The sequence below is a fragment of the Drosophila sulfurigaster genome, chromosome X (assembly GCF_023558435.1).
Source record: "Drosophila sulfurigaster albostrigata strain 15112-1811.04 chromosome X, ASM2355843v2, whole genome shotgun sequence".
Classification (NCBI taxonomy): Eukaryota; Metazoa; Arthropoda; class Insecta; order Diptera; family Drosophilidae; genus Drosophila; species Drosophila sulfurigaster.
Window position 1 is genome coordinate 19,700,737 of NC_084885.1, and position 27,542 is coordinate 19,728,278.

At 38.7% G+C, this 27,542-nt stretch overlaps 1 protein-coding gene across 2 annotated transcripts in view; it reads left to right on the plus strand.

Annotated features, from left to right (window-relative positions):
* The first annotated feature begins 1,268 nt into the window (after positions 1-1,268).
* The window catches only part of LOC133847522 (adenylate cyclase type 9), a 66,947-nt gene continuing 40,673 nt past the window's right edge, over positions 1,269-27,542 (plus strand). The window contains exons 1-2 of one of the 2 annotated variants that reach the window (XM_062282633.1): positions 1,269-1,970; positions 24,509-24,875. In XM_062282633.1, the coding sequence (XP_062138617.1) occupies positions 24,867-24,875 (9 nt within the window). In that variant the 5' untranslated portion in view covers positions 1,269-1,970; positions 24,509-24,866. The remainder of the gene's footprint in view (positions 1,971-24,508; positions 24,876-27,542) is intronic. The other variant, XM_062282634.1, reaches the window with a different exon arrangement.

The following is a 27,542-nucleotide window of genomic DNA, read 5'->3' on the forward strand; positions in this document are numbered from 1 at the left end:
GTGCAATGCGTGCAGTGAAACTGAATTTCATACAAAAAAAAAAAGAAGAAACAACAACAAACTGAAAGCGGGGAGGAGAAAGGCGGAATGCCATTTTTTAATTTGGCGTAAAATTAATTTACAGTGTCGCAGGCAAAAAGAGAGTCGAACTCGAAGCGCGTAGAAGCGTAGAAAGTTCTAATTGACAGCGGGATGTACCAAGAATTATTGCCCTCAATATGTTGGTTGTCCTTAGCGTCGCGCAGTCAACTACGACATTGTCCTGGCTCTGCCTGTGGGGACTGAGACTGAGACTGACTCTGGTGGGCGCCACTTAATTCGACAGCTTCGAAGATTTATAAACTTTTTGCCAGCCTGACAAACGCTGATGGATGGATCAATGCGTCAATCTGTGGCTGCCATTGGCTGCTGTAATGGCAGCCACAGCAGCTCCTACTGCTAGTCTTAGTCCTTGTCCTAGTCCTAGTCCTGATTCTGATATTCATATTGATACTGATTTCTGGTTCCGTCCATTTACTTGGGTATTGTTCAGTTAAATGGGTTGGGAAAATTTGAATTTGATTCATTGCCGTCAACGTTGTGGTCCGGCTAATCAAGGTCCGCAAATTATTTTCGCAATTAAGTTTATAATTTTTGATCATAATCCGAATCACACTCCAAATTAGCAGCATCCGCAGCAGCAGCAGCAGCGGTCACGTCCTTTTTTCCTCACTTCCCATTCCATTAGTTGAAGAGCGTCGCTAACGAGTTTTATTTTTGAGGTTCTCCAGCGGAAATGAACTCAATTCCGTTAATAATTAACTTCGTTTGTGGGACCCCTTCGCTCGCTAGGATTTCGCTTCATTTACTTATTTATAGTATACATCATAATTAAAATTTGCATTATAATTGCTAATTAATCTGGCATTAAACTAGCAACTAGCAAAACTATTTAAATTTAGTTAATTAAACTCAAATTAATTAGAAAATTATGTATTATATTGTATATTGTATTATTATATTGTATATTACATATTTCATATATACATATATCAGCATTGTGCAGTATAAATTTAAAATATTCGCTTACTACAAAGCCACCAACAACCTGTTTAACAGTCTGTTAAGTTTAACTCAGACTTTTCAGCAAGTGCCACTGTTCGACTCAAAATGGCACTGTGCGTTAACAGAGTGCAGTGTGTGTGGTATGCATTAACAGCTGTAAATGCTGAGCAAAAGTTATCGATACATGAACGCGCCATTTCAAACCAAACGTGTGTCATCGATAATTCAGAAGCAAAAACGAAGCCGAATGAGGCGGACGTGTGACGCTCGCGCGCGCATCATTTTGCATAAGTGCCGCAAAATGCGCGCGTGTTTCAGTTTCTGTTTGTGTTGTCATATTTGTTGCTGGCTGGCCAAGTGATTTTCGCGCTAGTTATTCTCGGAATCAACAAGTACTTAAGAAAATGTTACACTAAATAAACAATGTATGCCGTTAACGAAACAAACTAAAAACTTCAAATCAAAATCAAAACAAAAAGCATAATAAAACTAATAAAAACTGAACGTGGCCGCTGAGGGACGTGCGATAAGAACAACAAAAACAATAACAATTGGCCGTCACTGCTCTCGAATGCAGTGACAACAGCAACAGCAACACCAACGACAAGCAAAGTGTGTGTTTTTATTTTAGTTGCATTCTTGTGAACGTCGCTGCATCTGCGTCAATAGCGTCAACGCGTCGCGGCGACGGCGACCGCGACGTCGGCGTCGAAAGTTTGGAGTCCAGAGAGAGGCTTCCAAAACGTGGCTTACGAAGTAATTAATACATAATTATAATCATAATAATAATATTAATAATTGCACTTATTACTGCATTCGTTCGTGTTGTTTGCCCACCTTTTTTTTACTGTGTTTGTGCTGTGCTGTGTGTTTACCTGTTAATTAGTTTACCTGAGACACGCTTTGTTTTTGTTTTGTGTTGATTGGTGAGTTGATCTGCTTTTTTTCTACTCTTTGTTTGTGTTTGTTTTTGTTCGTGAAGCGAAATAGACGAAGAATGGTGCGAAGCAGACAAACAGGAAAACTACAACTGTTTCTCACTTCACATTCCCATTCACATTCACATTCGCATTCGCATACGCGCTGCGCTGGCTGCTGTGTTTGTTTTTGTTTTGTTTTCTTGCATTCATTCTACGCAGCATGCATGTCGGTGCCTGCAGCAGCAGCAGCACCAGCAGCAATAACAACAACAAGATCAATAACAGAGCAGCAGCAGAAAATGTTAACTGTCTGCAAAAAAAGATCATCGGCTCTCAACTATCGCTCTCGCTCTATCTCCACTCTCTTCGGGCGCATTCTCTACTCTCGCTGACTCTAGTTGTCACTCTCTTATTATTTTGGCTGTTTGGTCACTTTTCGCTTTTTTTTTTTTGTCTTTTACAGTTTGCAAGTTTTATTAGCTCATCTTAAGCTTGCCGATCTGTGTGATAACTGTATCTCCCAATATAATTCGAAAGCACTAAATATCTTATCGGATTTGGTTTTGGTTTTTTTTTTTTTTTTTTTGGCGAAATCAACTTTATTGCAAGCAATCTCTCCCTTTTTGCCCCCAAGCCCAAAAGCTGACCATAAACATTTCCTTTTTGGCCAAATTCATTAAATGCACTTTTATAGTGGCCTCGTGCATTGCAGTCGTTAACAATGCCAATGGCCCCCTCGCCCCCCTCTTCGCCATCCCTCTCAAAATTTTAGTGGCGCCTGCGACACTTGACCATAAAACATGCAACTAGCCCAACAGACAACCAGCCAAGCGAACAAGCCAAAGTGGCAACCAGACACCAAGCCATGCAACCAGCGGCAAGTGGCAAGTGGCAAGTGGCAACTTCATCGATACACATATCGCAATCGTTTTTGGCTACTTTATTGCCCTCTTTTACTGATCCCTTCTCACTTCAAATGTTCTTTATCTCGCTAAAGTCCTTGCATTATCATTTTCCCAATAAAATGAAATTATAATGCTCTTCAACTCCATATTTTTATCATTACACTTTTATAGTTATGTTTTTTGACCACAAAGCAAAAGATTTTACTTCATTCAGAATTTAATTTGCTTATTAAAACCCTAATGAAAATGCTAGTTAGTTTTTTTAGATTACCAGTTTATATTTTTAAATTTTTATGAAATTGTATTTGTCTTATAAAACATGTTTTCATAGACCACAAATCGCAATGTTTTTATAAGGCCAATAAGATTATATGGGTAACATTACTTTTGATTGTTTATTTTATTGTTCATCAAATTTGTAATTAGTACAAAAACATATTATTTTCATAGGTAATACAAATTGGAAATGAATTAAACAAAATCTATATATTATATAGCTATATATTCGATAGAATATTTTCAGATGAATAATGGCTAATTTGAGAATATTTGGTCGATAATTTAATGAAACTTTAAATGATAATTCTAATGTTTCAATGACTTTACGAAGCGATATTACTTTGCAGATATTTCCAATTGCTTTTATAATGCTTGAGTGTTAACTGCATTTCCATTTCCATTTGCATTTGCATTTGCTCTCTTTTTATGCTCACTTTGCACTTTGACTTGTTGTCAACTCTTCAAGCTTGGAATGTAAATGTTGCAATTTAGATGCGATGTATTCGTATTCGCAGTTCCATTTCTTATACCCGTATATATAGTATTTGGTTATCCAATAAATGTTGCGCATTACACAGTCCGCATCTCCTTCAGACGAATCAAAGTTGAGCAGCTATTGTAATTTCGCTTTCACATACTAAAAAAAAGAAGAAGATATACTATATAGTAGTATATGTGTATAGTACTTACAAATATATATTGTACATACATATCTGAGTAAGTAAGTGCATTGCATGTGCAGCTATGTGTAATCTTGTCTAGAATTTCAATACCACATAAAACGCTTGACGCTTGACGTTTGACAATCCAACCGTAAAGGCGTCCAAAGTGGGCGGACTTCGGAAGGGGGCTTCAACTGGAGTGATGACGACGATGACGATGATGATGACGATGAGGATAGTTGATGTCGATGTCGATGTTGCTGTTGATGTTGATGTTGCGCACAACACACAACACTTTGCACGTACGATTCTGTTTTTTGTTGCGTAAACATCTCAATATCAGGCTAGCTACGATGATGCTTCAGTTATTCAGTTTTATGGCAATGCAATTCGATGCTCTGTAGTATATGTTATGTATGTCGAGTATATTGTCAAGGAATAACAATAGAAAGCACTCGTGTTGCAAAGGCAAAAGGTAGTAACATAGCTAACTAAATTCCATAACTCAACTGGTCAGCAACAAAAAAAAACGTTAATGCAGTGCAAAACTGGTTAGATTAGATAGTTTTACAATCGCTAACTGTACAAATGTAAATTTCCGAAGAATAGTTTTTATCGCTTCGGCAATCGGACTCTATATTATCATTGATTTGCGGGAATTCCCCCCGATCTTTGCTCTGTGGGGGGAATTCCCTCGATTGTGCATTTAATTAGTGCGTTCATCAAGCATGTGTCAGCGTATTTCCCAGGACAAGGTCCGATTTAGTCAGAAATGCGCTTCTGAGAACTGTCCGTGTCGGTTTCTTTTTTTTTTTTTTTTTTTTTTGTTAGTCCTTGCTGTCTAAATGGCCAAGTGATAATCTCAAACAACTGCACACAAAAAAGCGGTTACAAACTTTTTCGTTTTTTCGTTTTTTTTTTTGGTTTTGTTTTGGTTTGTCGGTTTCGTTTCGTTTTGTTTTGTTTTGTTTGGTATTTCAAGGGTCATTCCCTGAGAACCGCTGGAAAAGTGTTGTGGCTTTTGCCAGGGAAATTCAGGCAAACAACTTATTAATTAAAACATACAACAAATATAATTTGGCTAATGAACATTTCGCTCCAATTTGTTGTTTGTTGTTGGGACAACTCTTGCTTCGCTTGCTTGCTGTGGCTGCTGTTGAACTTTTTGTGTGATTTTTTTTCCATTTTTTTTTTTTTGTAAATTACTCGTATAAAAATTTATGATTTATACACACTCACACACACGCATGTCGAGAGACGCACGCGTTTAAGACCAGTTTCAGATTCCGAGTTTGTCGCTGAAAATCTCTCGAAAAATTTCCGAAGCGTGAAGCTCAAACTGAAGCAGCAACAGTAGCAGCGACGCCAGCAGCGACTGCGACGGCGACGGCGACTGCGAAAACAGCTGTTTCGTTTCGAACTTGAGGCAAAGTCAAGCTGGTTTAGTTATTGTTGCTTTTTGTGTATGTGTGTGTGTGTGTTGGCTTCGTTCTCGATCAGCGATCAACGTTGAATTGAGTTGAGTTGAGTTGTCCACTCGCTAGATCGTTGGATGTCGCTTTTTGGCGTGATTCAGTTTGCGATTTAGTTTTCAGCATACTCTATCTCTATCTCCTTCTCTCTCTCTCTCTCTCGCTCGCACTATGTCACTGCATTGAGAGCTTTGTAACAGCAAATGAAAAATTCATTCATTCGGTGGTCAAAGTTCATAATAACCAAAAAAACACTGACAATTCTTAAAGAATTCTGATTCAAAGTAATAAACACGTTAATTGCCCCATCATAAAGTGGGTAATAACTTTGACATAAAACAAACACACGCTGTGCTAAATCCAGATGAACAAGTTTTGCAAAAGAAAAATGAGAAAAATGAGAAAAAGAAAAGGAAATACTCGGCCGTCGTAGTCATGTAACTTCTCGGGTTTATCGTAATTGTAGTTACGAATATGTAATTTGTTTCTATTTTTAAACGAACCGAATATGAACAAGTGAAATTTGAAATCCGTAATGTAATATATCACAAGTTTGGCACAAAAAGATCATTGAACTCAGCTTTGAATAATTTGCAATTGCAGTGCACGAAAATAATGTGTTGTTGATCAAATCTTAGAGTATTCAGCATTTGTTGTGTGTGTTGTGTGTGTTGTGTGTTGTCTACTAACTTAGTTGTTGCTAGTTTTTTGTTGTTCTAACCCAATTGCCCGGAGCCGGGCCACCTCATACACAAAAAAATAAAAAAAAATAAAATAAAAGCTGAATCTGAATCTGATTCTGAATCCGAATCCGAATGCGACTTTGAGTCAAGGTGACGTAATGCCAACGCCTAAAGTGGCTTTTATACGCTTCAACAGATCAAGTATCAATTACAATCATTCAGCAAAAGCAAAAGCCGATGGCAAATAATTTGTTTTCATTTTTGTGGGTCATTCTGTGGATGTCGAAGAGTAAGTTGAACTTTTTGCGACCCAGCGTCGTCGTCCTCACACAAAAGGGAAAAAGCCCCAAACAAATGGCAACAAAATGATTGCTCAAAATTGAAAGTAAACAAACCCAAAAAGCCAGCCACATAATTACATTCAACTTTGCCACTATACATATACATATATATATACTTTATTATATTTATATCGAAAAGATTTATATTTGTATCTGCACCTGTGTGTGCTTGGGAGTTCTCTGTAACTGCAAAAGTTCTTCTCGCTTCTCGTCGCTTGTCGCTTGCAAGTTTGTTTGAAAATAAATTATAATTAACTATAAATAGCTGAGATGAACATTTCAAGAGCTGCCTTGTCCCCACCTCACCGCAGCATTGGCCACTTGACGACATCTTCTTTCTCGTTCTCTCTCTCTGTCTCTCTCAAAAAGATACATTATCAACTTGTTGTCGCTTCGCTGCTGTTGTCAGCTGCTTTCCGATAATGATAATATCGGGTTACCAAAAGTTTTCTGTTTCATGCTGCCTGCTGCTGATTGTGCTTCTGTTTCACACACTTTGTGCAACATTTTATGCGGACACCTTTTTTTTGTGCTCAGGTGTTTGATTGATCAAAATCAAAATCAAAATCTCGACAGCCCCCCAAAAAAAAAAATGGATGAACAAAGCAAAGCAAAAAAAAAGAACAAATCGCAAGCAAACATGAAAAATCAACAGCTGTCCGAATTAGCAAAGCATTTAGCATTTAGGATTAATTGTAGTACAAGATTGTGCGCCAGATGCGATTACAGAGCTACAGATATATAGATAGCGATTATATAGCCAAGATGGTAGCATTAGCGATTGGTATGCCAAATGTAAATAAACAATACTGTGTTGCTGCTGCCCATCAACAACCGCAATTACAGGTGTTATCGTCACGGACATTGCGCAATATCATCGCCATCGCAGCATCGAAATCTAATTTCCAATTAGTCCAATAATCGAAAGCTCTTTTCCATCCGTCAAAGTCTGATCGATATGCGCAGTGTAAATCTGTATCTATATCTGATCATACGTTAACACTTCACTAACAGATTCATAACATTAATTAAAACAAGTCAAATCACTTGATTACGCGATCTCTAAATTCAACGTCAACGGCTTTCCGATACTCTAAAAGTGCTATGACAGCTAGATGGCGCCAGTAGACTGATCGTTTCTTTTACATTTCATCAATATTCATTAAATGAATTCTCAATAAACTGTTTCGATTGCGCTAGAACATTTATGCAATTGTTATTGCTGACCATTAATTCAGTGAATTAACATTAGATTGAATTTAATCATGGTATAAAAATAAAACCAAACTCATAAATACAAATAAAGCCAGGGCAAAAAAAAATAACATTTTGTATTTACCTTACAAGTGCGAATCGTTTTTATAGACATTGATATCATCATGATATGCGCAATTTTCTAACAGATCATAAATACTAAAAAAAAACCTACGAAATTTTCAGAATATTTACATATTGAACTGTAATTTGTATTTACTTTAGCAAATTAGCAAGAAAATTGCTTTGCGCATAGGGGAGACAAGTAGTAAAATTTACTAGTATTTTTTTTTTATTAAAATGGGGAATATCTGTTATCAAAGTTTTAAAAATAACGCAATCTCTTTGTGCTTTGTAATAAATTACACACATATTTTGCGTTGTGAACCCCAAAAATAAAGGCAGCCATGTGCTAGTTTTTATATATTGTCTTAGATTATTATGAGTTGTGTGATAAGTCATTAAATATTTATTAAATATTTACTTGATCTACAATTCACAATTGATACACTATGTCTTTGCTTTGTGGTCGCTTGCTTTCGTTGCAGTTTGTGATTCAAATTGTGATTGGAATTAATCATATTTTGTGTATTATTAACTACATATATGCTATTGATCAGCTGGCCTTGATCAAAAGATCGAGATACGAGGTGTTAATCGATGGCAAATCGTTCCTAGGGTATTTGAGTTTCGGCTTGTTGCTAATTGCATTTGCTCTTGTTTGTGCTTGTGTTTATTTTTGTTGCTGTTGTTTTGCGTCTTTTATTGTTGCTGCTGCTGTTGCTGTTGCTTTTGCTGTTGCTGTTTTTTGCCTATTTGCACTTTGGCGCGTATTTATCTTTCAACTTTTCGACTTTGTGCCTAAAGTTCATGAGCACGCGAGCCGCCAATGCTTCTCCTCCTCCTCCTCCTCCACCTCCACCACCCCCTTTGTTCGCTTTGGCGGCGGTGTAAACAAATGTTTAAAAATGAATTTTTCAATTTTCATTCAACGGTACTACATAAACAACAATAGCCCAAGCGCCATGGCAATGACAGTCTTCTCTTCCCCCCTCCCTCCACCTCCTCTGCCCTTTGTCGTAAAGAGTTTCAAGTTCGAGCTCGAGTTTAGTCGCGGGTCTATGGCCGAGCTTTGACTAATATATGTACATATATGCGATATATCTTGTATCTGTCAAGGCCAAGGGCTAACAAGGGTCACCACACATATAGTGGATAGGATAGCGCTTTTCCCCATTAGCATAACAACACACACACACACACACACACACACACACACACATACACACACACACACACGCAGAATGTCTTTTGTATCATTAAAATTCGATTGCCTTTCTTTAGGATTGCAAGATAACAGCAAAAAAAACTGATAGAAGTTGGAAGAGAAAACATCTGGTAGCGAGAGTAATGGATTAGCACTAATAAAAACCTTTTATTGCTCCCCATTTATCATAATAAACGGGCCATACTCGTAGGTTTTTTTCCTTTTCTTTACAATCATCACACGATGATAATAATCATGATAAAAGGTGTTGAAAAAGTTTTCCGTTTGTATATCTAGCATTCTTTTTTTTTTCTTTTCTTTTGTGGATCATAATCCACACACCTCATCGTATTCTTTATTTGGTGCTTTTGATCGCAGGGGAGATCATAAAATGATATTGCCTTGCTTCGAAAATAAACAAAAGTGCACAAATTATGTTATTAACATAAAGGAATCGCATAAAATCAAATCGAACCATTGAACTCGATCAAGTATTTCACTAAAATACCTTTTCTTGTTGCGCTCATTTTGTGACTATTTTGATACCCTTATTGAATTTGCTAATTAGTCATCAAACACGATTCAAGCTCATGTCCAATTCATTTCATGGGTTTAGCTTTCGATGCCTAACTGCAAGTTGTATATTGAAAGGCAAAGTTTGCGTCATCGATAACAATTTAAATGGCTGTAACAATCGATTTTAGTATTTTTCACAGCATTTAGTATTTATGACAAAATTTAGTATTTTAAAGAATTTTTAGTATTTCTAACAAAATTTAGTATTTCTTACAAAATTTAGTATTTTTGACAATATTTAGTATTTTAAAAAATATTTAGTATTTTTCACAGCATTTAGTATTTAGTACTACTAACGAAATTTAGTATTTTTGACTAAATTTGGTATTTTCGACAAATTTAATAATTTTGATAAAAGTTCGTATTATTGTAAAAATACTAATACTTATACTGGCTTTTTTGTGACTCAAATTAACAAAAAAGTATTTAAATACTTACTAAATTTCATAGCTGAACCCAATAGTTAATACTACATTCTTTACATTTTTGTAGCTGTCTTCGGTTACATCAATCAAATGAATTGAATCACTAGAATTTGTCATCAAACTCGATTTAAACTTATGTCCAACTCCTTTCTATTATGTCGATAAGCCTCGTCAAATAGTTGTTACAGTAGCTTGTCTGTCAAAATTTCAATAAAATACTAAGAGTGGAAATTAGATAAGCAAACAGTTTTTAATTCCTCTTTCTTTTTCTGATCATATCACCAAAATTATGATTTAGTTATTCTCCAAGTGAAATTTGAATGCTTAACTCAACCGTTTACTTTTATATTTTCACTTTGAAGAGGTACTATTTTGCATTTACGCAATTTGAAGGCCTAACTCGATTGTTAATACTGAATTCTTGATGCGTTTTCAGCACCTGTCTTCGGTTACATCATTTAACAGTTCTCACAGAAGTCATTTATACTCAACAGCTAATCGGTTGTCCAGCCATCAACCATCCAACAATCAACCATCAACTATTGACTGGGGGGTGTCATCAGCATTGGCAATTATCCTATGCCCCGCGACCGAGAGTTGCCACTAAGTGCATAATGTAAATAATTGCCACGCATTTAGGTCACAATTATTTGCTACTATTATTTACATAGTTAAATATCCAATTAAATCGAAAGGCCCAGGGTAATATCTCTCTCTCTCTCTCTCTCTCTCTAGCTCTCTCGCTCAGCCTTCAGAAAGGTAAACGTTCTTTGTTCTCGCATTAAACGCGTTGCTGTTGTTGTTGCTTGGATTATTTGCGGTTGCATTGTTCGCTTGGGATAATGATATTATTAGCTGTATTTGACTAAACCTTAAAGTTTAAACCTTAAACCTAAAGCACATACATATGTATGTGTGTGTTTTGAAGGTGCCGTAATATGTTCATAACATGCTGTTGTGCTTTTGCCCAGCAGCATAGCTTAATTAACGGGTTCGCTTCGTTGGGAGAGCAGCAGGGAATTCCTAAGGGAACTGGAAGTGGAAGTGGAAATGTTGTCGTCGTCGTTGTTTTTGTTGTTGTCGTTCTCGTATCTCCCGACAGCAGCAACGCTGCCTATTGTTCTTAGTCTGTTGTACTTGGCTTTGCCTTTGCTTAGTGTGTGATTAGTGCACACACACACACACACACACACACACTCGCACACTCACAGACAATTGAGTGAAAGACAATAGAAGAAATTGCTGTTGCATCTGCTGTGCTCTGCGTTGCGCCTGCGTTGCTTTCAAATAAATATACCATAGATTATATATGGTATTTTATCATTTCATTGTGCTCGACATTCGACTGTTTAGTTGGCGATAATAATGAGATCAGTTCAGTGGCTAAAGTCGAATTCCATATTTATTTATGCATTTGTCTGTATGTGTGTGTGTGGATTTATTTCTGTTTTCAGTGCTATCACAATAATGCCCGAACTAATGCGGCATATCAAATATTAATAACAAATTTATGCATAATCAGAACTGTGCAAAGGGCAATTGAAATTGCAATTGCAAAGCTAACATACTTTATAGATACCCTGTTTGCAATTCGAATTGCTTTCAGAGAGTGGGTGCATTGCCAATTCGAATTGCCAATTGGAAAAACATTCTCTGCCTTCTCTGCTTCTGGTATTATTTGCCAAATTTGCCAAATTATCCATCTGCCTCTGCCTCTGCCTCGAGCTGCAAGATTTGTTCAATTAACTGTTGCTTTGGATTTGTGTGGCCAATTTAACGATAATTAAAATATTCTACTATTTCCATGTGCTTTGTTATCGTTTAATTATATGTCAGTTAGCTGCAGTAGTAGCCTGAATCAATCACTTTAGCTAGAGAAAGTAAGCAATGCTCAGGTACAGAAAATAGAATTTTATAAATGTGCATTTTCTCTTGCTTTTAAATATGAACATCAAAACAGTAAAAGAGCAAAATGAGAAGATATTAACGTTGATGAAATATCAATAGATCATAGATCAAGATCAATAAATTATAGAAAAAATCACTTTCGATAAAGCGATAAATGCGTTGGTGTTTCAACTTTAAGTGTTGTAATGGATAATAGTCAAAATTGTAGTGGAAAATATTTTGATACATAATTCCACACATAATATATAAGCTGTAGTTCAAATTTAGAATATAATAATCACTTACATTAAATATAATTGATATAGACACAAACACTTTCGATAAATTCGTCACTCTAACTTCATATGAAGTGTTGTATTCAATAATTCCAGTAGACATTTCGATGAATAATTTAAAATGCGCGCGATTCGCCTGCGATTCACCTGCAATTCGCCTGCGATTCGCAGGCGAATCGCAAGCGAATCGCAGGCGAATCGCAGGCGAATCGCGACCGAATCGCAAGCGAATCGCAACCGAATCGCAACCGAATCGCAGGCGAATCGCAGGCAAATCGCAAGCGAATCGCAACCGAATCGCAAGCGAATCGCAGGCGAATCGCAGGCAAATCGCAAGCGAATCGCAGGCGAATCGCGACCGAATCGCAAGCGAATCGCAACCGAATCGCAACCGAATCGCAGGCGAATCGCAGGCAAATCGCAGGCGAATCGCAGGCAAATCGCAGGCGAATCGCAACCGAATCGCAGGCGAATCGCAAGCGAATCGCAGGCGAATCGCAACCGAATCGCAAGCGAATCGCAACCGAATCGCAAGCGAATCGCAACCGAATCGCAAGCGAATCGCAACCGAATCGCAGGCGAATCGCAGGCAAATCGCAGGCGAATCGCAACCGAATCGCAGGCGAATCGCAAGCGAATCGCAGGCGAATCGCAAGCGAATCGCAGGCGAATCGCAACCGAATCGCAAGCGAATCGCAACCGAATCGCAAGCGAATCGCAACCGAATCGCAAGCGAATCGCAGGCGAATCGCTTCTGCGATTTATGTTATGTTATATTATATTTTTAAAATATTTCAATATAATAATTGAAGTATTATTAAATCACTAAGGTTTGAACTTTTTTTCCAAAATCGCATGCGAATCGCAGGCGAATCGCAGGCGAATCGCAACCGAATCGCAAGCGAATCGCAGGCGAATCGCAGGCGAATCGCAACCGAATCGCAGGCGAATCGCAACCGAATCGCAAGCGAATCGCAACCGAATCGCAACCGAATCGCAACCGAATCGCAACCGAATCGCAACCGAATCGCAACCGAATCGCAGGCGAATCGTAGGCGAATCGCAAGCGAATCGCAAGCGAATCGCAGGCGAATCGCAACCGAATCGCAAGCGAATCGCAGGCGAATCGCTTCTGCGATTTATGTTATGTTATATTATATTTTTAAAATATTTCAATATAATAATTGAAGTATTATTAAATCACTAAGGTTTGAACTTTTTTTCCAAAATCGCATGCGAATCGCAGGCGAATCGCAACCGAATCGCAAGCGAATCGCAACCGAATCGCAACCGAATCGCAGGCGAATCGCAACCGAATCGCAACCGAATCGCAAGCGAATCGCAAGCGAATCGCAGGCGAATCGCAACCGAATCACTAGCGAATCGCAACCGAATCGCAAGCGAATCGCAGGCGAATCGCAAGCGAATCGCAACCGAATCGCAGGCGAATCGCAACCGAATCGCAAGCGAATCGCAACCGAATCGCAAGCGAATCGCAGGCGAATCGCTTCTGCGATTTATGTTATGTTATATTATATTTTTAAAATATTTCAATATAATAATTGAAGTATTATTAAATCACTAAGGTTTGAACTTTTTTTCCAAAATCGCATGCGAATCGCATGCGAATCGCAGGAGAATCGCAGGCGAATCGCAAGCGAATCGCAGGCGAATCGCAACCGAATCGCAAGCGAATCGCAGGCGAATCGCAGGCGAATCGCAACCGAATCGCAAGCGAATCGCAGGCGAATCGCAACCGAATCGCAGGCGAATCGCAGGCGAATCGCAACCGAATCGCAAGCGAATCGCAAGCGAATCGCAGGAGCATCGCAGGCGAATCGCAACCGAATCGCAAGCGAATCGCAGGCGAATCGCAGGCAAATCGCAGGCGAATCGCAGGCGAATCGCAACCGAATCGCAACCGAATCACTAGCGAATCGCAACCGAATCGCAAGCGAATCGCAGGCGAATCGCAAGCGAATCGCAACCGAATCGCAGGCGAATCGCAACCGAATCGCAAGCGAATCGCAACCGAATCGCAGGCGAATCGCTTCTGCGATTTATGTTATGTTATATTATATTTTTAAAATATTTCAATATAATAATTGAAGTATTATTAAATCACTAAGGTTTGAACTTTTTTTCCAAAATCGCATGCGAATCGCAGGCGATTCGGTTGCGATTCGCCTGCGATGCTCCTGCGATTCGCTTGCGATTCGCTTGCGATTCGGTTGCGATTCGCCTGCGATTCGCCTGCGATTCGGTTGCGATTCGCCTGCGATTCGCTTGCGATTCGCCTGCGATTCGCTTGCGATTCGGTTGCGATTCGCTTGCGATTCGCCTGCGATTCGGTTGCGATTCGCTTGCGATTCGGTTGCGATTCGCCTGCGATTCGCTTGCGATTCGCCTGCGATTCGGTTGCGATTCGCCTGCGATTCGCCTGCGATTCGCTTGCGATTCGGTTGCGATTCGCCTGCGATTCGCTTGCGATTCGCCTGCGATTCGCATGCGATTCGCATGCGATTTTTGAGAAAAAGTTCAAACCTTAGTGATTTAATAATACTTCAATTATTATATTGAAATATTTTAAAAATATAATATAACATAACATAAATCGCAGAAGCGATTCGCTTGCGATTCGCCTGCGATTCGCTTGCGATTCGCTTGCGATTCGGTTGCGATTCGGTTGCGATTCGCCTGCGATTCGGTTGCGATTCGCCTGCGATTCGGTTGCGATTCGGTTGCGATTCGCCTGCGATTCGGTTGCGATTCGCCTGCGATTCGGTTGCGATTCGGTTGCGATTCGCCTGCGATTCGCTTGCGATTCGCCTGCGATTCGCTTGCGATTCGCTTGCGATTCGCCTGCGATTCGCTTGCGATTCGGTTGCGATTCGCTTGCGATTCGGTTGCGATTCGCCTGCGATTCTCCTGCGATTCGCTTGCGATTCGCTTGCGATTCGCTTGCGATTCGGTTGCGATTCGCCTGCGATTCGCCTGCGATTCGGTTGCGATTCGCCTGCGATTCGCTTGCGATTCGGTTGCGATTCGCCTGCGATTCGCCTGCGATTCGCTTGCGATTCGGTTGCGATTCGGTTGCGATTCGCCTGCGATTCTCCTGCGATTCGCCTGCGATTCGCATGCGATTTTTGAGAAAAAGTTCAAACCTTAGTGATTTAATAATACTTCAATTATTATATTGAAATATTTTAAAAATATAATATAACATAAAATAAATCGCAGAAGCGATTCGCCTGCGATTCGCTTGCGATTCGGTTGCGATTCGCCTGCGATTCGCTTGGGATTCGGTTGCGATTCGCCTGCGATTCGGTTGCGATTCGCTTGCGATTCGCCTGCGATTCGCTTGCGATTCGCCTGCGATTCGCTTGCGATTCGGTTGCGATTCGCTAGTGATTCGGTTGCGATTCGGTTGCGATTCGCCTGCGATTCGCCTGCGATTTGCCTGCGATTCGCCTGCGATTCGGTTGCGATTCGCCTGCGATGCTCCTGCGATTCGCTTGCGATTCGGTTGCGATTCGCCTGCGATTCGCCTGCGATTCGCCTGCGATTCGGTTGCGATTCGCCTGCGATTCGCTTGCGATTCGGTTGCGATTCGCCTGCGATTCGCCTGCGATTCGCTTGCGATTCGGTTGCGATTCCCCTGCGATTCGCTTGCGATTCGCCTGCGATTCTCCTGCGATTCTCCTGCGATTCGCATGCGATTTTTGAAAAAAAGTTCAAACCTTAGTGATTTAATAATACTTCAATTATTATATTGAAATATTTTAAAAATATAATATAACATAACATAAATCGCAGAAGCGATTCGCCTGCGATTCGCTTGCGATTCGCTTGCGATTCGGTTGCGATTCGCCTGCGATTCGGTTGCGATTCGCTTGCGATTCGCCTGCGATTCGCTTGCGATTCGGTTGCGATTCGCTAGTGATTCGGTTGCGATTCGCCTGCGATTCGCTTGCGATTCGCTTGCGATTCGGTTGCGATTCGGTTGCGATTCGCCTGCGATTCGGTTGCGATTCGGTTGCGATTCGCTTGCGATTCGGTTGCGATTCGCCTGCGATTCGCATGCGATTTTTGAGAAAAAGTTCAAACCTTAGTGATTTAATAATACTTCAATTATTATATTGAAATATTTTAAAAATATAATATAACATAAATCGCAGAAGCGATTCGCCTGCGATTCGCTTGCGATTCGGTTGCGATTCGCCTGCGAGTCGCTTGCGATTCGCTTGCGATTCGCTTGCGATTCGCCTACGATTCGCCTGCGATTCGGTTGCGATTCGGTTGCGATTCGGTTGCGATTCGGTTGCGATTCGCTTGCGATTCGGTTGCGATTCGCCTGCGATTCGGTTGCGATTCGCCTGCGATTCGCTTGCGATTCGCTTGCGATTCGGTTGCGATTCGCTTGCGATTCGGTTGCGATTCGCCTGCGATTCGCTTGCGATTTGCCTGCGATTCGCCTGCGATTCGCTTGCGATTCGGTCGCGATTCGCCTGCGATTCGCCTGCGATTCGCTTGCGATTTGCCTGCGATTCGCCTGCGATTTGCCTGCGATTCGCCTGCGATTCGCTTGCGATTCGGTTGCGATTCGCCTGCGATTCTCCTGCGATTCGCATGCGATTTTTGAAAAAAAGTTCAAACCTTAGTGATTTAATAATACTTCAATTATTATATTGAAATATTTTAAAAATATAATATAACATAACATAAATCGCAGAAGCGATTCGCCTGCGATTCGCTTGCGATTCGGTTGCGATTCGCTTGCGATTCGGTTGCGATTCGCCTGCGATTCGCTTGCGATTCGCCTGCGATTCGGTTGCGATTCGCCTGCGATTCGCCTGCGATTTGCCTGCGATTCGCCTGCGATTCGGTTGCGATTCGGTTGCGATTCGCTTGCGATTCGGTTGCGATTCGCCTGCGATTCGGTTGCGATTCGCCTGCGATTTGCCTGCGATTCGCCTGCGATTCGGTTGCGATTCGCTTGCGATTCGGTCGCGATTCGCCTGCGATTCGCTTGCGATTTGCCTGCGATTCGCCTGCGATTCGCTTGCGATTCGGATTCGCATGCGATTTTTGAAAAAAAGTTCAAACCTTAGTGATTTAATAATACTTCAATTATTATATTGAAATATTTTAAAAATATAATATAACATAACATAAATCGCAGAAGCGATTCGCCTGCGATTCGGTTGCGATTCGGTTGCGATTCGCCTGCGATTCGCTTGCGATTCGGTTGCGATTCGCTTGCGATTCGGTTGCGATTCGCCTGCGATTCGCTTGCGATTCGCCTGCGATTCGCTTGCGATTCGCTTGCGATTCGGTTGCGATTCGCTTGCGATTCGGTTGCGATTCGCTTGCGATTCGGTTGCGATTCGCCTGCGATTCGCTTGCGATTCGGTTGCGATTTGCCTGCGATTCGGTTGCGATTCGCCTGCGATTCGCTTGCGATTCTCCTGCGATTCGCATGCGATTTTTGAAAAAAAGTTCAAACCTTAGTGATTTAATAATACTTCAATTATTATATTGAAATATTTTAAAAATATAATATAACATAACATAAATCGCAGAAGCGATTCGCCTGCGATTCGCTTGCGATTCGGTTGCGATTCGCCTGCGATTCGGTTGCGATTCGCCTGCGATTCGCTTGCGATTCGGTTGCGATTCGCTTGCGATTCGGTTGCGATTCGCTTGCGATTCGGTTGCGATTCGCCTGCGATTCGCTTGCGATTCGGTTGCGATTCGCCTGCGATTCGCTTGCGATTCGCTTGCGATTCGCCTGCGATTCGCTTGCGATTCGCTTGCGATTCGCCTGCGATTCGCCTGCGATTCGCCTGCGATTCGCTTGCGATTCGGTTGCGATTCGCATGCGATTTTTGAAAAAAAGTTCAAACCTTAGTTATTTAATAATACTTCAATTATTATATTCAAATATTTTAAAAATATAATATAACATAACATAAATCGCAGAAATTAAAATATATATGTACAATGATAATTTTGCTTAACGAATTGCAATATACAATAATATTATAGACAAAACAACTTATGATAAACTCTTAAATACATTGGCTGCTTAATATGTAGATAGTAGTAGAAAATACTTTTAAATTTAATGAATTTGTTCAAGTAACAGGTATTAAGCTTTAGAAATTTTTATATATTCAAAGTAAAAGCGTAAAGTAGTTAACTAAAATGAGAATTTGCTTTTGATGATCGCTCAAGATTGCGATCGTTTAATGAACTTGCAGAATAGGAAGTGGAATAGATATTGTTATTACTCATTCAGCTGCGATTTGATAAGTTATGTGAGGCAAACTATTGTTGCTTCTGTTATCAGCAAGCGAATTAAATGAATTGTTGTTGGATTTTTGCGATTGCATGTTGTAAACGGGTGTCAAAGCGATTGCGAGTTACACTCAAAATCGAAATGAAAATCAAAATCAAAGTCGAAGTCGAATTCGTATCGCGGCGCCAGCGAAGCAGCAAACAAATGCAGTTTGTCAAATGACATAATCCCTATAAATATTGTTCAAACAATGCGGGGTTCAAGTTGCTGTTGCTGTTGTTGCTGCTGTCTTTCAAAATGGGCCAAGACGGAGGGGAGTCAATGGAAGAGTGACAGAGAGAGAGAGAGGGAGAAGGGAAGTGCATGTGTAAGAATGCGGTCTGTAGGCGTGACAAGCGCGCCCGATACAAATTAATTACAGCGTAGACGCAGCGCAGACAATAAAGTCGACGTCGACGTCGTTGGCGGCAGCGACGCGTGGGGAGCTTAAGCAGCAGCAGCAACAACAACTGCGGCAGCAACAGCTACTGCTTCAGTTGACATTGGCCAATGCAACATCAACAACAACAGCAGCAGCAGACGAAGCTCCTCAAGTGCCAGAGTGTGTAATTCGAGATGCAGCATTCGAGAGTCTGCGATCTTGAGAGCACAGCTGCCAACAATAACAACAACAACAACAACAGCAGCAGCAACAACATCTCAAACAACAACAACAACAACTTAGCGCAACAACAATGCATATTAAATGCAGGAAGTAAAACATTGTGTTTTTTTTTCTTCTCTCTCTTGTTTTTTTGTGTTTTTGAAATTACTGCTTGAACTCAAACAAGTTGCAATAAATAATTATGAGAGTATTGCATTTATGTGACGTCACGAACGCGACACGACGAAACGAAACAAGACAAGAGGCGCAGCATAAAGAATATTAAATACACTTTCGAAATGCATTTCATTTGGAGAATATAGAATATATATTCTATTGACTATAATTTCATTTAAACTGTTTATGATTTCAACCATTTACACACTTTTAACAATTTTAAAGTAAACAAAGATTTAATTTAAAGTTGAAAAACTTATGTTATTGGCTATACATAAATTAAAAGCATTGCGAAAATGTATATTCGTTATTTTTGATATTATTTCAACTTAGTTTAAATTATATTATTATTTTATATATATCAAGTTTGCTTAGAAATTTTGCAACGCTCTCGACAAAGATCGAAAAGCAAATGTACATAATTTGGTATGAATAATAACCTATTCTGGATTTACGATTCCTGATAGTTTAATTGCAATCCGATGTATGTTATAATAATGACAGATTTTCAAATGTGTTTTTCGAAATTTGAAGAAAAATTTTAATTAAAATGAAAACATTAAAGTTTTAGTTATTAAAAAGGTGCAAAAAAAAGTAAATTTAAATTTAGTCATTTAAATATATGTCACGAATTTATTTATTTAATTATATAGATTTCAAGTATCGCCAACTTATTAAATCGTTAAATTATTTCAATTGTGTTCAGTTTGGTTTAGACTTTAGCGAGAGGACAATTGAAGTTTTCTTTGAAATTTCAGCAACACAATTCTGAAAAAATAATTCCAACGCATAATTTTAAACAAATGATTTATATTTCATATATTTTAACCTAAACCTACAAATTGTTTCTTATAAGAATTGGTTTTGTTATCAATGAAGTGAACGCAGATTTAATTTAAACTCTTTCTCAGCAAACCACAAATTTAAAACCACAATTAGCCATACTACAACCTTCAGCTATTTTAACAAAATAATAAAAATTTGCACAGATTTCAAAAATATATCGAAATATTTCTCTGAAATATCAGCATTTAATTTGAAGCTTAAAATGAGCTGTGAATGTGAATGACGATGTGTAGATAGTGTATTTTACATGGAAATGGAACTGAGACTGAGACTGAGTTTGCGACCGAGACCGAAACCGAAACCGAGACTGGGAATATATAATGTGCATTAAGTAGAGACTCGACAGCTGTAAGCTGAGAGAGTTGAGAGTTGAATGCAGAAGAGAGTTGCGAGTAGAAAAGAGAGTGAAGTGAGACTGTGAGACTGTGAGACAGCGACTACTAAATGCAATGACAATGCAAATACTATGATGGCAACAGGAAGGAAACGCTTTGCTGTTAATGCCTCCGCCCCGGGGGCAATTGCAATTCAGAGGCGATGACGGCAACACCTACAACAAATTGCGCTGCAAATGATGCTGCTGCTGCTCTTGTTGTTGTTGTTGCTGTTGTTTGTTGCAAGTATTGTTGTAGTTGAGAGCACGACGCCCAATTGAAGTATTAAAGTACTTGAATTATTTGCTCAAGTTTATCCCTTGCAGTTGCTGCTTTTCAGTGCACTTATTTTCAAGAGCTGCCTGAGCTTAAGTCTTAAATGGCTGCCTCATTACTTATTACTTATGAACAAATTCAATTTGCAGCGCACACGCAACGCAACGCAACGCGATGCATTAAATACGCTTAAATCTTATTCTACAATAAAATCAATATTAAATAGAGAATTCAACATATATGCAAAATGTGTATTTGTCGACAAAAGCCGCTTAAAATGTCAAACAATCTGTGTGTGACAACTTAGCTGACCTCAAGTTGCAGTAACGATTTAAGCAGATCGCTTTTTGGCTTATATAACATAAGTATCATAGAGAGAGAGAGAGAGAGGGAAGGGGGAATGCAATTGATGTAATAGATTTGTTGGCTAAACACATTTGTGCATTGTTTCGCTTCTCGTTTTTTTTTAGTTTTATTTCGTGGCATTTTTTGTTTGTTAGTTTGCTTTGTGTTAGTTTCGCTTTTAAACATTTCTCTCTGACTTGCGGCAAATTTTTCAATCGCTCAAATTTCCGTCGACACAAATACTTCTATATATACATATATGTATATAGTTTTTTTTGTGACTTGTAGCGACATTCAAATTTCACGCTTTATAAAAATGACTTCAACTCTCAACTGGAAAACATTTCACAAAAAAAAAAAATTCTTGGAAAACAGTTTTTATTTTTTTTTTTTCTTTATTTTTGTTGTCGAACTTTGCTGATTGCTGAGTGCGAACTGTGTGCAATTTCGTAATCACAATTCCCCAATTCCCAAATCCCAAATTTTTTTTCGTTGGTTGACATTACGCCCTGCATCACGCATACGCCCCATGCACCATTGAACAGCATTCGATTCTGACTATTAGGGCATGCTTTTTTTTTTTTGTTTCTTGTCAATCTAACGCTCGACAATCGCCCATCGACAACCGACCAATCAACTTTATTTAGACGATTAACACAAATGCGCTCATTACCAGGGCACGAGCTGGCACCGCATCAGCATCAGCAACAGCAACAGCATCGCCAACAGCATTTCTCAGTCATTGATGGCGCTGAACATCAGCAGCAAAGATCAAAGACTCCACTGCCGACTCGCTGTCTCGCAGTGTGGAATGTTGAAGAGCAGGAAAATTGTTAGTACCAAAAACAAAACACAAAAAACCAAAACCAAAACTTTAAACTTAAATCTGTCGACTTTGGACTTTAATTTACACACGTGCGACATTCTTAGACTCAAGTCTCCGAATGTTAATTAAATAGCTTCTCGTCATAACATATTGTATGCAATTGTATTTGTGCATTCAACACATAAATCATTTTTAGGAATACACATTAATAATCAATTAATGAATAGTAAGAGAAGCTTTAAGTTAAATGCTTTCAAAGCTGTTATATAAAAATTAGGTTTCTTAAGCGAAACAAAAATATAAGCTTTAAATAGTTGAACTAAAATTTCAAATTTAATATGAAACAAGTCTTTTAAACTGAAGTTCGCAAATTCAAAATAAATGCAATTTTGAAAGTTTTCAAGTCTATAGTACAATTTAATCAAAGTTGAATATAAATTGTTAAATGAATGAGGATATAAATTCGCAATTTTAGGTATTTAACCAGTCAACAATAAACTTCTTTAAAGCAACTTTGAAAGCTCTTTAAAGCTACTTTGAATGTTGGTTAATTCTTTAGAATTTAACGTAATTTTAGGTTTCATTTAAATATTAATATGATAAAAAGTCTTCCGCAACAAGTCAAAATGAAGCTTCAAGCAGCTTTTAAAGCTTTGAATTTAAAATGTTCAAATTTATTAAAGATTTAGTGCAAATATCGAATATCTTTAACGCTTACTTTGTAAAGCAGCTTTGAAAGTTTTTAAAATCAGCTTTACAAGTTTATAAAATCAGTTTTAAAAGTTTGTTTTTAAAGCAGCTTTGAAAGTTTTCAAAGCTTTAAGCTTGAAATTTAAAATGTTCAAATTTATTAAAGGTTTAGTGTAAATAATGAATATATTTAACGCTTAATTTTGGAAAGTATAATGTGATCGATTGTAAAGCAGCTTTGAAAGATTTTTAATTAATCAGCTTTGTTACATTAAAATAAATTTCAGGATTAAGATAAACAATCTTGTGAAAGTCTTCAACATTTTAGTCAAGAGAACATAATTCATTTGCTTTATGTAATTCGAATTTGATAAAGCTTTTTAAATTAGCGTTGAAAGCTTTGTAGAGCAGCTTTGAGCGCTTTAAAAGCTTTGAATGCATTAAGCAAAAAGTGCCCCGTTTTGGTTATGAGATTAATCATTGGCTTGCTCGCAAAGTGAGCGAAATCATCGGCAGCATTTGTAGCTTGCAATTGTTAACAAAATTGCTGTCACCGAGATTAATTGTAGAAGCTGACACTAAACGAGTTAAGTTGTTGATTAGGTAATATGCAATATGTGAAATGCACTGAAATGTTACATTATTGAAGTGAGGCAGTAAATTGCCCGCTTAAGCTGAAACTGAAACTCTAACTGAACAATGCCCTGCTAGTAAGAAACATACATAACAATATACACACACACATATGTGTGTGTGTGTGTGAGTATGTTTGGTCGTATAATATGCAATTTGCATATGTCAATTTCAGCTAGTGTCATTTGCGCTATAATGCGTCTGATTGTGGTCAGGCAATACTCGCTTCGTATCGCATCGCATCGCATCTTATTTGCATGTGAACTGTGAACTGGAGTGAACAGTGAACAGTGAGCAGAGCGAACAGCTAGCACATCATTATTGCCTTTTCGACTATTATCATAATCATCTCATTTCCCATTTCGATTGTTATTTCAATTTATTTGCTGCGTGCTGCCCGCCTGCTGTTTTGCCGCTGTTTATCGCTGTTCTGTTCTCTCTACGGGTATCATTGTCTATCTCCCTTTCACTCGCACTCTCTCGCTCTCTTTCCCTCGCACACTCGTGTGTGCTTTGTGCGTGAATGGGATCTGCGGTTGTGCCTCACATTGAGCGGAAACACAACACAGCAATGATGTTATTAATGCACATTATGCCCCATGATTATCATCGCTATGCTTATTATGCTGATTATTGTTGTCATCTCTTTTCCCTCCTCCGTCCTCCCTCCACCGTCCTCCCTTCTCCCTTTCTCCCTCATTCCCAGCGGGATTACGCCGCCTTCCTCCTTCCTCCTCGCGCTGCTCTTGATATTCATTGGAATTTTGGCGACAACCAAATGAAATTAATTTATTAAAACTTGATACTTACGACCGCAACAACGACAACGAAAAAAGTAATATGAAAAACACCTTTTGTTGTTGTCGTTGTTGTTGTTGTTGCTGGCGGATTGACAATTAAATGTTAATTAAAGTTAGCGCATTTTAATGGCGGCATAAATCAAAAGTCAATCAAAGCAAATCGCAGTAAATTGATGTTTAATAAACAAAGGCGCTCTGGCAGGCCTAAAAACAGATCACAAACCGCAACTCGACGAGACCAACAGCCGCCGTCATTGACGTAGACGTCGCAGTCGCTGCTGCAGTCGCAGTCGCAGCCGCTGTCTACGTCGCAGTCGCTGCTGTCGTCGTGCGAAATTTATCACCCAAAAGATTCTTGAACTCGACATGCCGTAAGGTCGACAACTTGGCACGCTAACTGCTACCTGTTGGCTTACAATCTGCTCTGCTCTGCTCTGATTGACTGATTGAGCGATTGATTGCCTGCTCGATTAAACGATTGCACGATTTATTATTCTGTTCGCTTTTTGTTTTATGTTTATGCACACAAGCAACAACAACTAATCTTGATCTCTTGATTTTGATTTTGATTCTGATTCTTTTGCAGCCAGCCGGGGAATATGTCGATGCCGTGCCACTTGTTGCATGCTTTGTCCATGCAGCAGCAGCATCAGCAACAGCAACGAACTCGCATCAAATGTTACTCATACGCCATGTGTTGTCCGCTTGCAATCAAAGCAGATGAAGCAGCATGTTGCACTACCGCAAGCAACAGCAAATGCAGCAGCAGCTGTCTCAGCTTGCTCAGCTTAAGACTCATTGACTAATTAAACTGTCACCACAACTGTATTGCCACAACAGCAACATCAACAACAATAACAGCAACAACTACAACAACAACAAGATTAGCTATAAGCAACAACAACAAAAGCCAACAATCAAATTTGGACACCAAACAACGCAAAATGTCTGAGGTAAGTCGAGTCTATTCAACTATTATTCAAGCAAACTAAAGTACTAAATAAATATGTACATATTTATCTATATATATATTTTATTGAAGTTGTGTATAGTCAAGCTTACTTAATATACACAAATATACATCTATATGTATTTTTATATTCTGGTAAAGTTGTATATAGTCAAGCTTCAAGCGTTCTAAAGCGCTATATAAAAATTCAGTTGAAAATTTAGCTCGATTTTAAATATTTAGATTTTTGTCGATTTTTACTATTTTTTTTAATTTTTGATTTCAATCGACTTTTAAATTTTTTCAATATTTAAATGTTTTTCGATTTTTACTATTTTTTATTTTAAAAAATTTCGTTTAACTTTTCAATATTCTTATTCTTAAATTCTTTTCCGATTTTCAATTTTTGTATTCAAATTTCTATTCTATTAAATTCGCATATAGTTTGTTCTTCAATCTGCAATTATTTTTGTATGAAATCATTTTCCGTTTGATAGTCAAGTGATTAGCTATCAACTCTTTAAACTTCGACAGTTGAATTGGAATTTATAATTGTAAAATGTCAGCTGCTGTTGCTCAATTTAAATAGCAAATTGTATTTGGCTTTCGTTTAGTATTAATGGCAAATTAAATCAAGTTTTGCGAACCTTGAATTCTCAAAGTTTTGTTAACAAAGAATTTAATAAGCCAGCAATTCATTTGTTGGCTACTTTTCATGACATATTTAGTTGATCATTTCATTTCAAGTTAATATTAAATTACAACAGTAATTTAAAATGTTTGGAACTAAATTTCAGTTAACGTTGAATATTTTGCATTTAATTGAAACAGTAAAAAGATTTATTGTAAGTGGCACTTTTACAGCTTTGTATATGTTTTACAGAATATAAATCGCTTTTAGTAAACTTATTTAATTGCAACTTGCCAAATATTAAATTAATTTAAAACGCTTGAAACTAAATTTCAATAGCTTCAAGTTGAATATTCCTTAAGAAACATTTTTGTTCAAACAACATTTATTTCATTACCATTGCATTTAGTTGCAACTTTCCAATTATATGCAATTGGTCAATTCATTTAATACGCTTGAAACTAAATTTTCCTAACTTTGAGAAAACAAATATTTTTTATTTAGTGTAATCAGTAAAAGGTTTTTCTTTTCTGCTGCGCATTCAATTTCGATTTACACTGCGTTTGATGCTTTTGTGTAGTGTAGCAAATGGAATACTTACAAGCTTTTTCGCTTCAAAATTCTCTTTGTGGATAAAGTTGACAGCGGGAAAAAAGATTCGCTGCTGCAATAAATATGACAAATCCTTTAACAAAAGTTGCAATTTTCACCTTTGATCCTTTACATTCAATTAGAAATTCTTTGCAACTGCTGTGCTGTTAACAAATAAGTTATTTCTTTCGTTTATTCGCTTCTGCTTCAACTTTAACTTGACAAAAAATTTAAGAAAATTCAAAGAAGGGACAAAGAATTACGTGAAATATGCTGCAAAAATTTAAGATAATATTTGTGAAATGTAATGGCTAAATTCTTGGCATAATCGTAAGAGCGCAGTCCCAGTTTTAAGATGTGATGCCAACACACAAACACACACACATTTCGACACACACACACACACATACACAGCGACAATATGCTGCTTTCTTTTTGCTGCTCTCCCGCATAAACATTTGAATTTTGGGTCAGTGACGTCGTCGTCATCATCATTGTCGTTGTTGTTCTTGTATTTTTAGTTGTCGTTGTCGTTGTCGTCATCGTCTCATGTCTCAGTCTCATGTTTATGTATGTGACAAACACACACAGACACACACACACACACACAGACACTAATACACTCGCAGAGAGCGGCACGCATAGTTGGAAAGGCAACAGGCGGCGCCTTTTGCTTCGCTTCTTCTTCAAACAGCTGTCGCCATTCACGGTACAAATATTGACCTAATTTGCACCTGTTTACAAATTCATTTGACTCACTCGCTCCGCACACGTATGTGTGTGTCCAAGTGTGTGTGTGTGTGACCTCCTCTGCTAACGCTTAGCGTATCCTCTGGCCACACACCAACACACAGCGTTGGGGCTTGGACTTTGCGTTTTTGGCGCATGATTTATGCAGCAAAGCGAAGCAATGCGAATTTTCCTAACAGCTTTTAAGTGGGTCACAACAACAACAACAACTCTCCACACACACACACACACACACGTTCACACATACACTCACACACACATACACTCTCACACACACACACACACACACACTTGCCTTCGCTCCACCTGCGGCCACAGGATACTTTTAGGAAAAAGATTGTCGGATTGGCGGGTTAACGGTCTAACGGGTCAGTTATGCACACACAAACACACACATCTGGACAGTTGGCCAAATTTACATTTTCATGCAACAGTGCTTGGCTAGCTGGCGAGTCTCTAAAGGAACTCGCTCGCCTCTGCACTCGTCTCGTTTCGTCTCTCAATCATCTCTATTTTACCAGCTGCATCTGCAAAAAGAAAAGACGCAAGGAGCAGCAGAAAAATGCAAAGAAAATGTACACAGCGAGAAATTACGCTCTATGTAGTTGCATGTATGTACTTCTGAGAGACAATTGCAACGTTTATAGAATTTTTAGTTAGCATTTTTGTTCCTTAAACAGAATATTCATTTCATTTCGT